This window comes from Candoia aspera, chromosome 7, assembly GCF_035149785.1.
Source record: "Candoia aspera isolate rCanAsp1 chromosome 7, rCanAsp1.hap2, whole genome shotgun sequence".
Lineage (NCBI taxonomy): Eukaryota > Metazoa > Chordata > Lepidosauria > Squamata > Boidae > Candoia > Candoia aspera.
The window spans coordinates 38,191,027-38,206,608 of record NC_086159.1 but is presented as its reverse complement, the minus strand read 5'-3'; the positions used below and the strand labels follow the sequence as shown (position 1 = coordinate 38,206,608).

At 35.1% G+C, this 15,582-nt stretch overlaps 1 protein-coding gene across 3 annotated transcripts in view; it reads right to left on the bottom strand.

Moving 5' to 3' along the window:
* Positions 1–15,582, bottom strand: part of ATP2B1 (ATPase plasma membrane Ca2+ transporting 1) — a 78,963-nt gene that overhangs the window by 25,968 nt on the left and 37,413 nt on the right. For all 3 annotated transcript variants that reach the window (XM_063308943.1, XM_063308941.1, XM_063308942.1), the window contains exons 4-8: positions 12,483–12,680; positions 7,044–7,298; positions 6,838–6,963; positions 2,922–3,065; positions 971–1,009 (exon numbers count right to left, since the gene is read on the bottom strand). In XM_063308943.1, the coding sequence (XP_063165013.1) occupies positions 971–1,009; positions 2,922–3,065; positions 6,838–6,963; positions 7,044–7,298; positions 12,483–12,680 (762 nt within the window). The remainder of the gene's footprint in view (positions 1–970; positions 1,010–2,921; positions 3,066–6,837; positions 6,964–7,043; positions 7,299–12,482; positions 12,681–15,582) is intronic.

Sequence of the window (15,582 nt, the reverse complement as noted above, 5' to 3'; positions counted from 1 at the left end):
CAGGGCACTGATCTTTTAGGAAGAATTCTAAATACCACTGGTCAGAGTGGCCAGGCAGTTTATCTATTAAAGATTGGATTAGCTGGGAATGGAAAAAAAACAATTAAATGAGCTCCAGAAAATCTAGAGTAAATATAAAAGTTTTGAGATTAATTTTGTACAAACAGTAGTAAGTAGTAAGTAGAGCTACTTTAACACTTAATGTGAGTAATAAGCCTCAATCAATCAATCAACCAAAAGTGTGTGTTCAAATTTCCACAGTTTCCAGTAGGAATGTGCAAAATATTACATTTCAAGCCATATTAAGCACAAAATATGAACTTAGAGTGTAAGATAAGCCATCTGAATATCCTGGAAGACTTGAACCTGAAACAGAGTGTCTCTTATTCCAAATAGCTCTGTCTAAAGTTACAAACTCGTCCAGGCTGCTTAAGACAGTCCATTTTGCACTTGAGACAGCATAATCAAAACTGTTTCACAAATTTTTATCTGCAAAACAATTAAAAATAAAATGTTCTGCCCGTCTCTATTAAACAGCATGTTCAGCAGTAAGTTAGGCACCTTATTTTTTTATCACAATTAAAGGTATTGCTCTACTAGTTCTGTTCACACATATTACAATTTTAATACAGACTATCACAAATCACATCTTTGGCATTTAAAATTAAGATATGCAGTGAATATTTTGCATAGATACGATGTTATTTTTAGCCTGTGAAGGAAAAAAAAATGTTATACAATAACACTTTCATTAGGACCAACTGGAATGCCATGAAAAAGTGTGCAAGCTTTTGAATCCTACAGAATTCAGTCCAAAGGGTACTTTTCCTTTTTTAAAAGCCTGATGAAGAATTCTGGAGAACTGGAAAGCTTAGACACATTTCTGTGGCATTTTGATTGTTTCTAATAAAGGTGTTGCTCTAATATATATTTTGAAATTTTGTTAATGTTAAGTCATACTGTTTGTTACCTTTGTTACGATTTTCAATAGCACCATCTTGTTTTTTACCTAAAACCAAAAATAGTTATCATTTTCAGAGATTGGTAAATATCTTACATAATTTCTTTTTTGTAACTGAGATGTCTATCCCTGTTGCTTTGCTAAGCCAGGCTCTTTCAGAATAACTGGTAAAAATCTAATGTGAACATTTATTGGACTATATAATGATCTAAAGGTATAATGAACTGTTCAGTATGTTTAAAAAGCAATATAAATGTTTAATTCTGTTTAAAATAAGTATAGGCTTAAACTAATGTGGTAAATGTGTTAAAATGGTAGAAGCATCAGAATTTTTGGAGAACTGATAAGAAAACTGAGTGGAGAGCAATTATAGTCACCTTTAATCTTGCAAGATTTCAGACATATTGGTCAAACAGCTCAAGACAATATATTTCCTTCAACCCCAATCACAAGGTATTGTATTCTATTTATTTTGTTTGTAAAATATAGGAATTGCCTTACTACTGTAATTCTTAAATGGTAATACTTTTCCTGCTCTTCTAGCTGATTAATCCAGACAAGCTTAGTAAGAGTGCACCACTATGCAATCTTCATCATGTCCCTGCTTCAACTTTTCTTGCAGCCTTCTCTAATTTCATGCTGTCCCAAAGGTTTGTACTACAGGTAGTCCTTGACTTATGACTATTCATTTAGCAACCTTTCAAAGTTACAGCAGCGCTGAATGAAGGGACTTATGACCGGTCCCTGAAGTTACAGCCACTGCAGCAGCCCTGTGGCCACATGATCAAAATTCGGGAGCTTGGCAGCCCACCCACACTTACAACTGCTGGGGTGCTTCAATTCCCCCACCTGCCTATTTCCCCCCATCTATGCCCTTTTGGCCCTGCCACCCTAGCTGACCTTTGCTGTCTTCTTGCTCCCGCTGCTGACAAGGCATGCCTGACCTGGCCCTTTGTGAGGCAACTGCTGGCCGCATGAGGCGTTCTTCCTCAGGTTGCGCACAGCAGTTTGCTTGGAGTGCAGGGGGGTGAGGGCGACTGCGGCTAGAACTGGGCTGGGGAGACAGGCTTCCAGGGGCAGCTGCAGGTTCATGCTGCATTATGGTTCAGGGGCATCTTGAAGCCCCCGAGCTGTGGTACACCAAAAAGCCCCTGAGCTGCAGCAGCATGGTAAGCAGCCCCAGAGCCGCGCAGTTCTGGGGCTGCTTGCCACCACCAAGGCAAGCTGCAGGGTGGCCAAAGGGGAGAAAAGAGGGGGGAGATAGGTGGGCAGGGGGAGTTGGAAGCAGTCCCTTACCTTACTGAGGTACCTTACTTGGGAGGGAACAAGCTCAGAATGGCTTGGATTGGGGTGGGTCCTCAGCTAACAACCGGTGGAATTCGCTTAATGATGGCAATGGGGAGTGCAGGATTGCAGTTGCTAACCAGTGCAGTAACGTGACATCACACTTTACTACTGCATCACTTAGCAATGGAAATTCTGGTCCCAATTATGGTGGTAAGTTGAGGAATATCTGTATAACTCTGTTCATTGCCTGCTACAATAATCAATCCCTGGTATGATCACAGTGAATATAGTCATATACAATATGCTAAAATACAATTCAGGATTTTTTTTTTAAAACAATTCCCTCTTCTATAATTATTCTGTCATGTTTATCATTATCTGACATGCCTCATTCAACACATCTTATTCTTGTGATACTGCTAAGAGCGCTTGAGTGAATACTGAATGTATAGGCTCACAAGCTGAAGCTGATTTGGGATATTAGCTTGATGTAATTCAGAGATCAGAAAGATTATGATTTCATTTTTAAATTTATTTTGAATGGCTGAAGAAAGAAACAGTGAATCCTAAATTTACATTACTCAAAACCTCTGTAAACGATAAATGAGCAACAATCTACCTATCTGTAATATCTTTAAAATCAATTTTCAGGTTCTTAAAGATATGGGCCTACTTTTCTTGTCCTTTTTCTCTTTTTCCTTTTTTTCTTCTTCATCATCCCCTCCAGCACCAAGTAAAGTAAAGATAATTCCAGTTTGTGAGTTTACTCCTACAGCAGTAACTACCATTCTTCCAGAACCTTCCATAACATGTGTACCTAGAATACAAAAAGTATGTATGAATTAAGGGTAAGCAGTGTGAATTTTATAGTTTTATGAAAAAGTTAATGCTTATTATTTATTTATTAAGTACGACTAAAGGGTTCAAGGTAGCCTACAGAGAATCATCTTTCATTTTATTCTTCTAATAAACCTGTGAGGTAGGTTGGCTAAAAGAAAGTCACAACACTCAATTACTAGTAAAACTTTAATCCATGTTAATAATATACAAAGATATGATCAATAAAAGCTGTTCTGAAAATAAAAGGAAATACTGTAATGTATTTTATCCAAGATGAAGACACAGTAGGGGGTTGAATGCTCTCATGGTGCTTTGAACTTTTACTCTCATAATTTCAGCATAATTATTGATTTCTTAGACATATCCATCACACTATTCCCCCTCAAGGTAAGCATGTTATGCAAAGTGCAGAAAAGGAGTAAATAATAGTAAGGAAAATAAATTAAAGGCAGGAGGTAAGAGAGAAGGAACCTGTATCTTATTTACATCAGCACCTTTCACTATTCCTCTTCATATATTTGTATCCCTGCAAGCCATGATTATTTTACCTTACACTGGATGTTTTAACTAAAGATGTATAGGGATGGGGAACAGAGACAAAGAAAGAGATACTACCATGGATATTAACTGTGAATTTCCAAGTGCAATCAATCAGCGAGTAAGCCAGCTAGCTAGCTACTTGTGGAGGAAATTTTTTGTATCAGACTGCACCTGTCTCCTTCATCAATAAATCAATAAGTATAAATCTTATCTTCATTGTTTTGGATTACATTTTGAAGCTCAAGGTCAGGGTAAGGAATTATGTCTCATAGACACAAACATCAACTTCCTCTGACCCTTCACTCAATTGGGTCTTATGGGGAGGAGGAAACTGCTTTCTGAAAAACTTTTAAATAAAGGCATCAAAGGACACTATTACATACTTCTTCTTTTACAGTGCAATCTGCACAATCTCAGTTTATAAAAGGAATTAGATATTAGATACTGGTAGATATTTTAGAAATTTATGATAGATAGATAGATAGATAGATAGATAGATAGATAGATAGATAGATAGATAGATAGATAGATAGATAGATACTGTATTTAGTTAAGATTTATATGTAGCTGGCCATCTCACACAAGTGATTCTGGGCAGCTTACAAGATTAAAACAAACAAGCCCACCATATATACCTCACCCCCACCATCACGCCCAAGAATAAACTGTTAACCCCACACACCATCAATAGGAGTAGAGCTCATCTACCCTTGCCCTAAGTGCCTGGGGAAACAGCCAGGTCTTCAATGCCTTGCAAAAGGCTGACAGGGTTGGGCTATCCAAATTCGGGATGGGGGAGTCCTGTTCCACAGGGCAGGTGCTGCCACTGAGAAGGCATGACTCCAGGGTCCAGGAAGATGACATGGTTTTATAGAAGGGATTCAGAGCATGCCCTCTCATAAAACAACAGGAGAAAGGCAGTCCAGCAAATAGCCTGGCCCTATCCCATGGAGACCTTTTTAGGTTATAACCAGCACCTTGAATTGCACCCAGAAGCTCCGTGTATCTCATGGAGCAGTGGTGTTACATGGGTGTAATGAGGAATGCCAAAAACTGCCCATGTCACTGCATTCTGGACCAGCTGCAGCTTCCAAGTGTTCTTCAGCCCCATGTACAGTGCGTAACAGCAATCCAAACAGGAGGTGACTTAGGAATGAGTCATCATGAGTAAGGTGAGAACCTGAGAAACTTGATTTGGTATATATTATAGTATTAAGCAGAGTCATCTTTGATGGCAGTAGTATCACTTTAACGAATGAATGAACAAATTTTTGCTATTAGGATATATGATGAAACTTGTTTAGGATATCCTTTATCTCCTCTTATACACAATTTGGAATTGGCACCACTAGGTCTCTTCTTTTAGACAATCACATTAAATTTTGGGTGTCAAAGTAGTTACAAAGGAACAGAAACTGCTATTGTATGCAGATGGTATTTACTTATTTCTGATAACTTTTAAGTCTCTTTATCTTAATTGGTGAATATTCTAAAATAGTATGATAAATGATTGGATTAATTGGAACAACTCTAATAGTACTGCTTATATCACAAATATTAATGAAAATTTGTGAATAATTGGGATATTTGCCTATTCTCCAAATTTTCTTAAATATCTTGGAACAAGTATTTCCTTGAACATACCTTTGTTAGTAGATTTAAATATTTTAAATTGCATTGAACATTCCTATGATTTTAGGGGGAAGAATAAACATGGTCAAAATGATTACTTCTTCTAGACTGATTTGAGAGGAATTTCTATATTAATTCTTTTAGGTATTTTAAACTGACAGAGAAGTTACTAAGGATTTTTTATGGGGTAGGCAGCCCTCTAGTTTTTTGTGAGCATAATGTATGCTCACAAAATGTATCTGAAATTATTATTAAAATAAGGATAATTTATTAGCATTTTGAACTAGAGAACTGAAATACACAGTTTTAACAAATCAGTGGTGTAACATTTTAAAGAATGTTAGACATGTGTCTTATGATTTAAAGATAAGGTAAATTCATTAAAAAAAGCGCTGAGTAGAGGACATGTTTTCATGAACTGGTCCTTTGCTGATACAATGGAAAGGGTGACCGATACAAATCTTTGTGGTTACAATTTAATATTTCCAAAAAATGAGCTGCTTATAATGCTACAGTATTTTTTGTAACACACGATGCAGTTTGTTTTCAACTTTTTTCTTGTATCTGCAGCAAATAAAATAGAAGTTGAAAAAAAAAGTTGCACAGAAAATGGATTTTTCAAACCAGAGTAGTTTTGAATTTTATCACTCCAAAAGAGAAAAGCTGTTATAAATATTCAGCATTCATATAATTAAACATAACTTTTTTCACAATCCATTAACATATATTAATTATTGTAGCTAAATTTAATCTACTCTTTTATTTATGGCTTGTTAAAATAATGTTTATCTGGAATTGTATACGCAACAATTTTACCACTCAGTTAAGCGATGGGTTGTAATAAAAACAAAACTGAACCAGATTCATTCAAATACAACTGAAAGTGTAATGAAATGGGGAGTGGAAATGGAATGGCCTGCTCACTGTCTCCTAGGGAATGAAAATAGATTTATGGCAGATCTTGATTCTTAACTTACTGATTATGAAAAAAAAATCATTCTACTATATATGGTATTTGTTTTGTGAAAAGCATAAACATTAAATCATCATACTAAAAGAAATGCAAGTCAAGGCCATACATTATTTATACATCAATTTTTGTGGACTGTAACATTTTACTGTATTTTTTAAATTTTTAATTATGTAGCACTCTTTACTTCTAAAAATTATTTCTTTGCTGAAGTATTAAACAGTTAATTATTGCAGATTGGTCAGAAAAACAAAACACTGAGGGCCACAGAATCAATAATTTGTAATAGAGTTCTATTCTAGTGTACCGTTATTCTAGAAATTACTTAATCTCATGGGAAAAGAAGAAACTGCAGTTACATATGCTTAACTAAACTAATCACATTAAAGGATGCTTGTATGTCTGAAATCCTACCTGTTGTTAGGACCTATCATTTTGGTCCTGAGGAGGTTAAAAGTGTAATACATAATATATAAGAGCACTAGTTCTTAGCATACTGTCACCTGGGAAGACAATGTGTCATATAACCTAGTTCTAGAAGTAGGAAACTTGGTTCAGTTTCCATGATATCTCATGCTTAGATCCTAGCTATCATTTGATCACCCACCTGAGAGCAACATAAGGTCTCGATCCAACATTTTCTTAACAAGATCAGATTCTCCAGTGAGCGAGCTTTCATCAATTTTGAGATCATTTCCTTGTATAAGTACACCATCAGCTGGTAACAGATCACCTAAAATAGAAGCCAAAACTACATTTAACAAACAGATAATGCGTTACAGAGACGTGAATAAAACAAATGGGTATATTTACCATATTTTACTTGTGCAATGTCACCAACAACTATGTCAGCTATAGGTATCTGGATGATTTGGCCACCCCTGATGACAGTAAACTTCTGTTCTTGTTCAATGCGGCTTTGCAGTCCCCTAAACTGCTTCTCTTTACTCCAGTCATTAAAAGCTGTCACTAATACCACACAAACAACAGAGAGGAGGATTGCAGCTCCTTCAATCCATCCTGTTTCACCTTCTTCTTCTTCTTCTCCAACTGATACTGTTCCACATGCTGCAGAAGGTAAACAAATAATTCAAATTTTGTATTCAGTTTTTATATTAGTCTATATTAGTCCAAAATTGCAATTATTTAAGCCACACAATCATTACTTAATTATATTGACTATGTTGTAATACCAGTAACACATCTTATTCAAAATTTAAAATTTGAAATTGTATACTAATTAGGACCATGTTTGGTATAAAATAATCTCAGTTGCTTTTCGTATTACATAGGCTTCAGCAGATACTACAAGCATTTTAAGCAACTACTGTATTACAGCTATTGTAAGGCTTTTTCAAATGGACATCTGCCCTGTTCGTTCTCTCATTTTTTATGTAATATATTTCTATTTCCATAGATTTTCTTGCTTGTTTAACCTGAATGGCTTTTAATTGTTTAGTTTATTAACTGATTTATTATACTTTAATCTGACTTAAGCATTTTAGCTTAGATTGAGTTGTTTTCTATATATTCCCAGGCAAACTACAGAGGATCACTAATACCTTCTTGGAAATAAATAAGGTGGTAAGGATATTTGGAACAAGCTTCCCCAATCTTACTTTCTTCTGATGAGGTGGATTTTACAATCTCAGAAATTATGAAAGAAGCAGCTGGGATAAAACAGACTGCTTTTGTACTCTGCCAAGACCTACTTCTTCAACTTTTGCTGGTATGTGCTGAGTTCTAAACACAACAAGGTGGTACAGGAGGGGGCAATAATCTCACCACCTACTTTTTTCCAACCTTGGAAAGTGAGCAGTGGCAGAGACCAATCTCTGTTGGTCTCTCATTAGAACGATACAAGTTGTAAACTTTCATACATGGAATAATTATTGCAACACTCTTAACTCAGAGAATAGTTATTCTTATCACATTTTATTTCTTTTTAGTTTTTGTATGAATACTTATGAAAAAAAAAAGGACTAAGATTAACAAACCACCAACCCATACCTGCATAGAAGTTCAGGTAGAGTAGCATTTAGACCAATGGTCCCAATTATTTTCTTTGTGATCTTTCAACCTCTAGTTCTAAGAAAACATATCTATATATACATTGTAACAATATAAAAATAACATGACATGGACCAACATTGTTCTCTTGGCATTGAAGTAAACTTTAAAGCTATGTATGTAGCAAGCACTCATAATAAATGTATGTACAAATAAATAAGACTAACCAATCAATATGCTTCTTGGTATCTTTTATTCCTCTATTATAATTGATGTATCTTATATCCAGTTACTAGGCATCTTCACAAATTCAACAGATGTTTTGCAATGCATAGAAGGAAAAATGCAGCACCTCTTCTTCAATTGTTCAAGCAGGCACATATTTTGCAAGAGTTACGTGTCTGCTTCAAAAGGTGGTCCCACCTGTCTTCATGTTTGTAGGTATACACACCCACACTGCTTTGCTTTCTTTCCAGTAAAGTGGCTGTGCATATATATAATGCAGATAGCTGGGAGCAACTCATGCAATTGCATGAGCCTTGCAAAATAATTTGTAGGGAGCTGCTTCATTTGTCCCCTCACAAGTTGCAAAGCACTTCTTCTTAAATAGATTAAAACCCAAATAAACAGATAATTTTAACCTGCCCACCAAAAACAGATATACTTGAATTCTCATACTTTGGATTAAACAAAACATATAGCTAGTAGAACTCAATCTACATCTGTTTTTCCCTACTTGGAACTTTCCAGATGTACCAGGACTTCAACTCCCAGAATAGGGAAATGGCAAGAAAGGCTATAAAGATGATTTTATCACTCTGGCTTCAGACCTGTTTTTGGAAATGATAAACCTCGGATAACTGTAATAGCAAACATATTCAAATGATATATTCAGTTTTTGATACTAATAATCATTGCCTGGTCAAGCTCTGATAAAATGTAAAGAATAATAAGCCCCAATTCTTCAGTTGCAAAGGCTCCATATTAGGGTACAAGCAATAAAAGAGTCAAGCTTATTTTTCAGTATAATTACAGGGAAATAAACTTTTTCCTCTAGTGATTTGATAAGTACTAGAGAACTTTATGTTTGATTAATTGTGAGAATCAGTGGACACTGAATTAAGACTGAAAGGGCTACAATCAAAATTGCATCAGCAAATTTCTGCCTTTCCCTTCACCCCTCCTTAGCATTCTACATCTGCTCCAAAAATCTGAAGCATAAGCAGGTTTTGGGTGGACCACACATTACAGGATGAGGAGAAACCTCGTTCACCAATTAATATCATCAACTGATAGACAGAACAAACTGATTCAACACAGAACAAGCAGAGCCAGTCATGCAAATCACACTGTCATAAAATACTACTCAAGCTATATGATTTATGTCAATCAGGGCAAACACAGATTCTAATTTAAGAACAAGGATGGGGGAACTGAAGTTGGAGTTTAATCCTCTCTTGGCCAAGGACCAGACCTTGAGATTTCTGAGAAATACTAAAAATGCTTCTTCTTCCTAGCTGCTAAGGAATAAATACATTGAGAGAGAGGGGGGGGGGGGAAGAAATGTGAAAAGAAACAACTAGTGAGTATTTCTTTTCTTTCCTGGCTACTTGGTAAAATATTTGTATCAGATTACATTGTTAATTATATGCTCAGTGTGTTTTACAAACTGAATTTATTAATATTTCTACATAGATTAAGTAAAACTTATGTCTGCATATTAAAGCAGTCTTCCCAATCTAGTGACTTCTAGATGCTGGCTGACTTCAACCAGTACTTCCAGCCAGGTCAGGGGCTATATCGTATAGGGTTGGCAGCTGTACTCAAAGCACAGGCATGCAGTATCTGCATATAGGGGAGAAAAAGTTTTAATTTTGAAAAGAATTATATGCAAAAGCATAGTACGAGATTCAGATTTAAAGAAAGAATATTTAAAAGTATATAACTCAATCAAAATGGGCTGATCATTCATACAGTTTTGTTGTGTTATGGTGAAGGTAGTACTCATCTAGCAAGTTTAGTTTAGACAGTGTTACAGTCTTCCTGCTGATAATGATGTAGTTCTTAAGGTAGTGATATTGTAAAACACCATGTTATTTGTGCTAATATATTCTGTAAGCATCACATGAAAACATACAGAGGCAGTCCAGAAATTTGAGATTAAGTACACACTATTTCCTCTTTTCTGGATAAATTAGTGAAATAATGGAACATTTAAATGGATGGCTATAGCTATCAAGTGACTGCAAGATAAAAAGATGTGCAAGACAGCACTCCTGGAATCTCAGACAGCAGCCATAACCAGGAATGCATTATCCCTATTTAAATTATTATATCATGACTAGATATATTGGGTAACTAACCAGCACTCTATAGCAAGATTTATAAATAATTTTCTTCAAAACATATTTTACTGAATAAGGTACAATGATTGTGTTCATACAAAAGCTACAACCCCATCAATATATTGCATTACACTGAACCAAAATAAATTACATTTTATGTAATGTGTGAACCTTATATAGGGTTGACTCTAAAGAATATCCAGGGTTCTATCTGTTCTAAATGCAATACCTGGGTTTTAGTCAGCATTGCACTGGTTTCAAATTTATTTCTCAGCACAATTCAGAGTGCTAGTTAACTTTTAAAGCTCTAATGGCCTTGCTCCATTCAGATTACCGACGAAATAAACAGACAGAAAATAGATCTAGATCTATCTGAGCTCCCGAAACAAGGTTTACCAACTACAAATTATACTGCTGAATGAAGAAAGGTTGGGATAATCAAGCAAAGATTATTACATGGAAAAATGAATCTCTGTCCAATTATCAAACTTAGACCAAATTCAAATGTAAAATAGATTCTTTGATTTTAAGATTATGTCTTTGCACCAAGCTCCAGCTGGTGAATTTCAGAATTATCATAGAGAATGAATTATGTTCCACTACCCTGAAATCTTCCTGGTTCTACACGAAATGAAGAATCTCTACTATATCCCACACACTGAAATCTTCAATGGAGACCTTGTTCCTACGCTACTTTAAAATTAAGCCAACAACTGAGGAATAGGCTTCCAAGCAGTATTTCAGAAGTCATCTCAGTGAACCTGCCACAGAAGTAATTTTGTAGAAAAGCATGCTCTTACCTTAGTACCCAAAGTCTGTGACAGATTTTGAAATGATAAGCAAATTTTGTCTAATTTCAGCTATAGCATGTGCATTTTAGGATAATGATTTTATCTGATAATTCTGATATTTTGTAGCAACTATATTTAGTTATTACAGTTTATAAAACTAAATAAGCATTTAGATTACATGCATCTAGAAAAGTACCTGCTCAGAAATCAGAACATGCTTTAGACATCTAGATTGCTCCATTTAGCAGTTTTCAACATATCTGAATGGAATTTTTACAAAGGATGCAGTATCTTTAAAAGAAATTCAAGTGATAAAATGATAGCCCAGGATTATTAATCTGCACTAGTGGTTGCTAAGTAACTTTATGTTATCCTAAATATAAGGGTATCTATGTTATCCTAGATATAGGGTATATGTTATGGGTCTACATTAACCATATTTGCTTTTACACTATCAGGAATGGGACTTAACAAGGAGTGAACCTTGTCCTGCCTCCACCAGTTTTCCTACTTCTTTCAGGGAAGAAGAATCAATATCTCTATTTAGACACTCATATTTACCTGTGCTCGGGAGCAGTAAGGAATGGAGTACATGAATCCAGGCCTGCTCCTGAACTCTCTCCAGTGAAAAATACAGCATTTGAAGAGATCCTATACTTGAGGAAATTAGATTATAGTAAAGCTCAAAATGCCAGTGCAAACATAGATTAACCTTTTAGAGAGCTCTTTTGATTGACTACACTATGTAACCCTGGGGAAATTAAGTTGAGAACAAAGAATGAAGTTGCTCTACTTATCCTCGTTTTCTAGATTTAAAAACAGAAGGCAAGGGAAGAGTGATACTAAAGATTACATAAACCGATTGTCCTTCTATTAGACATTCAAGCTACGTGCATATATGATGAACATTAAAATCTATTATCTTTGCTCAAATGAAGTACTGACAAGAAGTTAATTTAATGGGAATACAGTTTACACCTGTCAAGTTCTCTCGCATTCTATGAACACAAACAGCTTTATGGATTTATAATAGAATTCTAACACATTCATTCTGATGTATTTCATGATACACAAGAATTAAAAAAAAAAACCCTTTGATTACTTACATGCTTCGTTCCCTCCTGGAGGTTGGTAAAAAGAAAGGCCCAATGATATTATGGCTGCAATTTCTAAAATTATTAATGTAACATCCTGTAGTGCTTCCCATACTAACTGAAGAAATGTTTTTGGCTTTTTAGGAGGTATAAAATTCTTCCCAAACACAGCTGCTCTCCTCTCTATATCTGCTGGATTTCCACTTAAGCCTAAATAGTAAAAAAAGGGAAATGGTGTTAGAGCAGTTAATAGTCACCTTGTAAGAAAAAGGAAATGTTTTTCATATTTGATTTATTAAAATGTTAATTATACTGCAAACTTGTTATTTTGCACTCATGTGATACATCATGCTATTTATTTCCATGTTTTCTAGAAAAATTGCCACTTTGGTAACATCAAGACAGATACTTTGGTGTTGTTTTTCTAAAATAGTAACAGAAACTGGCTACAACTATGTAGATTTCTGCTATTCACACAAATCACTGAATGTATTGTTTTCTTGAGTATTTGAAATCAATTTATGTATTTTTGAGTCCAGATGAAACCCAAGCATGTTTTTTTAAAATAATGTATTTGTTTCTTTTGCCAATTAATTATTGCTAAGCAACCTCAGACTTCCAAAGAAATTGATTATAGCAATAACTGATATTAGGATTACATAAAATTTTGTTTGCATGATAGGATTTTTCCCAACACATAGCTTTGAATACAAAAGGCAATTAATATTTTAGTATAAAATATCATACACAAAAGAAAAAAACATCTCCATTTTGTGTAGAAACATGTAAAATGTAAATAATAACAATGTCTATGAATGTATATTTCAAATGTGGAAGGAACTGCTTCACAATATATATTTTACTCTATGAAAAACTAGATTTTTCTAATTTACTTGAAAGAAAAGAGTAATTTATCCAGTTGTCATCACCAGATGCACTGACAAACTAATTTTGGGTTTCTGCTAATTCATTACTACCATTCCAGTTTCACTTGTAACAAGCCTATGTTTCTCCCTTTATACTCTTGGTCACCACTTCCTATCGGTGATTCCTATGACCATAATAAACATTTGATTTGATGGGAGGCCTTCCAGAAGCATAAATCAACAACAGTATCAAATTAGATTTCCTTTTTTCTCACGTGGTTCACATGCTGGGAAGATTTTACTGTGGAAAATCTTCACCGAGGATTGCTGAAAACCTCATATATATAAATAGCCTTTTCAGCTATAACATTTTTACAGTTCTTTCATAACTGTCATTTGTTTTTAAAACAAATAAAAAAACAGTATCGATCATGAGTACTTAGGAAAGATTTTGATCATTTCTGAAAATTTTTCAAAAGGGAAACTCAGGGTCTTCCACTCTCCCCCTCTGCCCTGAAATAATTAAGGCACAGAATGTATGGATGTTCTCAATACTTTACTTAAGGAATTTATACAAGCTGTGCAGACAGAAGTGGTTTGTCCACCATTCTTACTACTGGTCTTATTTATTCATATGATTGTATGTTACAAAGCCACTTGGGTATTCCAAAGAATATCTGATGAGAGAAGAAATGCCAAAAAGAAAGAGAGAGAGAGAGAGAGAGAGCGAGCGAGCGAGAGAGAGAGAGAGAGAGAATAGTATTGCTGTTATTATTTTTCCCACCTCCATTAATGAATCATGCAGCTTTATCTGTACCAACCAAAGCAAATATTTGTAGCTCAGGGTTGAACTGTGGAGTCCTTGGTGCTCTCTGAGCCTTGTTGTTTTCTTGCAGACGTTTCATTGCCAGACTAGGCAACATCTTCAGTGCAAAGCGGGAGTGGGCCTTGCTCTCAGTTTATATACTGTGGCTACGGTATATAAACTGAGAGCAAGGCCCACTCCCTCTTCGCACTGAAGATATTGCCTAGTCTGGCAATGAAACGTCTGCAAGAAAACAACAAGGCTCAGAGAGCACCAAGGACTCCACAGCTTTATCTGTATTAATACTGGGGAAAAAACCCACAATTTTGCTTAAGCATATCTAAACACAACAGAAACAGTGACAACAGAAGTGACTTCTACAGCAATTGCCAAATTACAATTCCCAGCTCCATGGCCAATATTGGCTAGCAATTCTTGGCCCTGCAGTCCAAGCACATTTGGGCAACTCAGACCTTCACTACACAGAATTAGAAGCCCAATTTACACATTACTAACACTGTAAGAACACTTCAGATAATGACTACCTCACTTGGAAATCAACATGTGAACAGTTGCACTCAGCTCAATAATGTCTGTAGGAGAATGCTACTGAACAACATTGGCCAATGGCTATTAAAAGTGAAAGTGCTTCTATTTTAAATGTGTGTTGAAAGGACTTTGTGAAGTCATTACAAATCTCATAAATTATGAGTGGCTCAGATAGATAAAGGCCAAGTATGTTGCTTTCTAATTAGGTAGCAGATAAATGTGAATAGGAGTTATGAGTTGTACTCAAGAAAATGTTCACCAAAGATTGCTGGAAATTTCATATACTTAAACAGCCCTAAATAAATCTTTTAGATGGAAGATTTTATGTTTTAGCATAAGCCTTTCATTCAAATATAAACAGCATTCTATTCCCTCCTGCCTCCTGACAAAAAAGCAGAGTAAGACATTTAAACACATCACACTAAGGAGTTCAATCAAAGTAGTTCCACTTTTGCAGCCTCTGATTTTAACTATGAAGTAACCAAATCAATCATCATCTGTTTATTGCAGTCTTAGACCAGTACAAAGTAACCAAATCAGAAAGACACATACTATAATGGGCCCTACATATAAAAATGCTTATTTTTAGGAGGAAATGTTTCTGAAAATACCGATACTGAAGAATATTCATGCTCATAAAAATGCATGAATATTGTCTGCATAGACTATTTAAATTTTTACAAACTGAAGTCTCTGGAAAAATGCGATTACAGAAAGTAACAGGTTTATCTACCCTTACTCAAAAGTCTCAAGAAACTGTAAATATAAATATATTAGTTATATTTCTGGGAAGAAATATACTATATTCGTGGCCTGACAAATGTGAAGACTCAGTATGTTGCTTCCAAATTTTAAAACACGTTACCAACACAAGGTTTTAAATAGTGCGTAT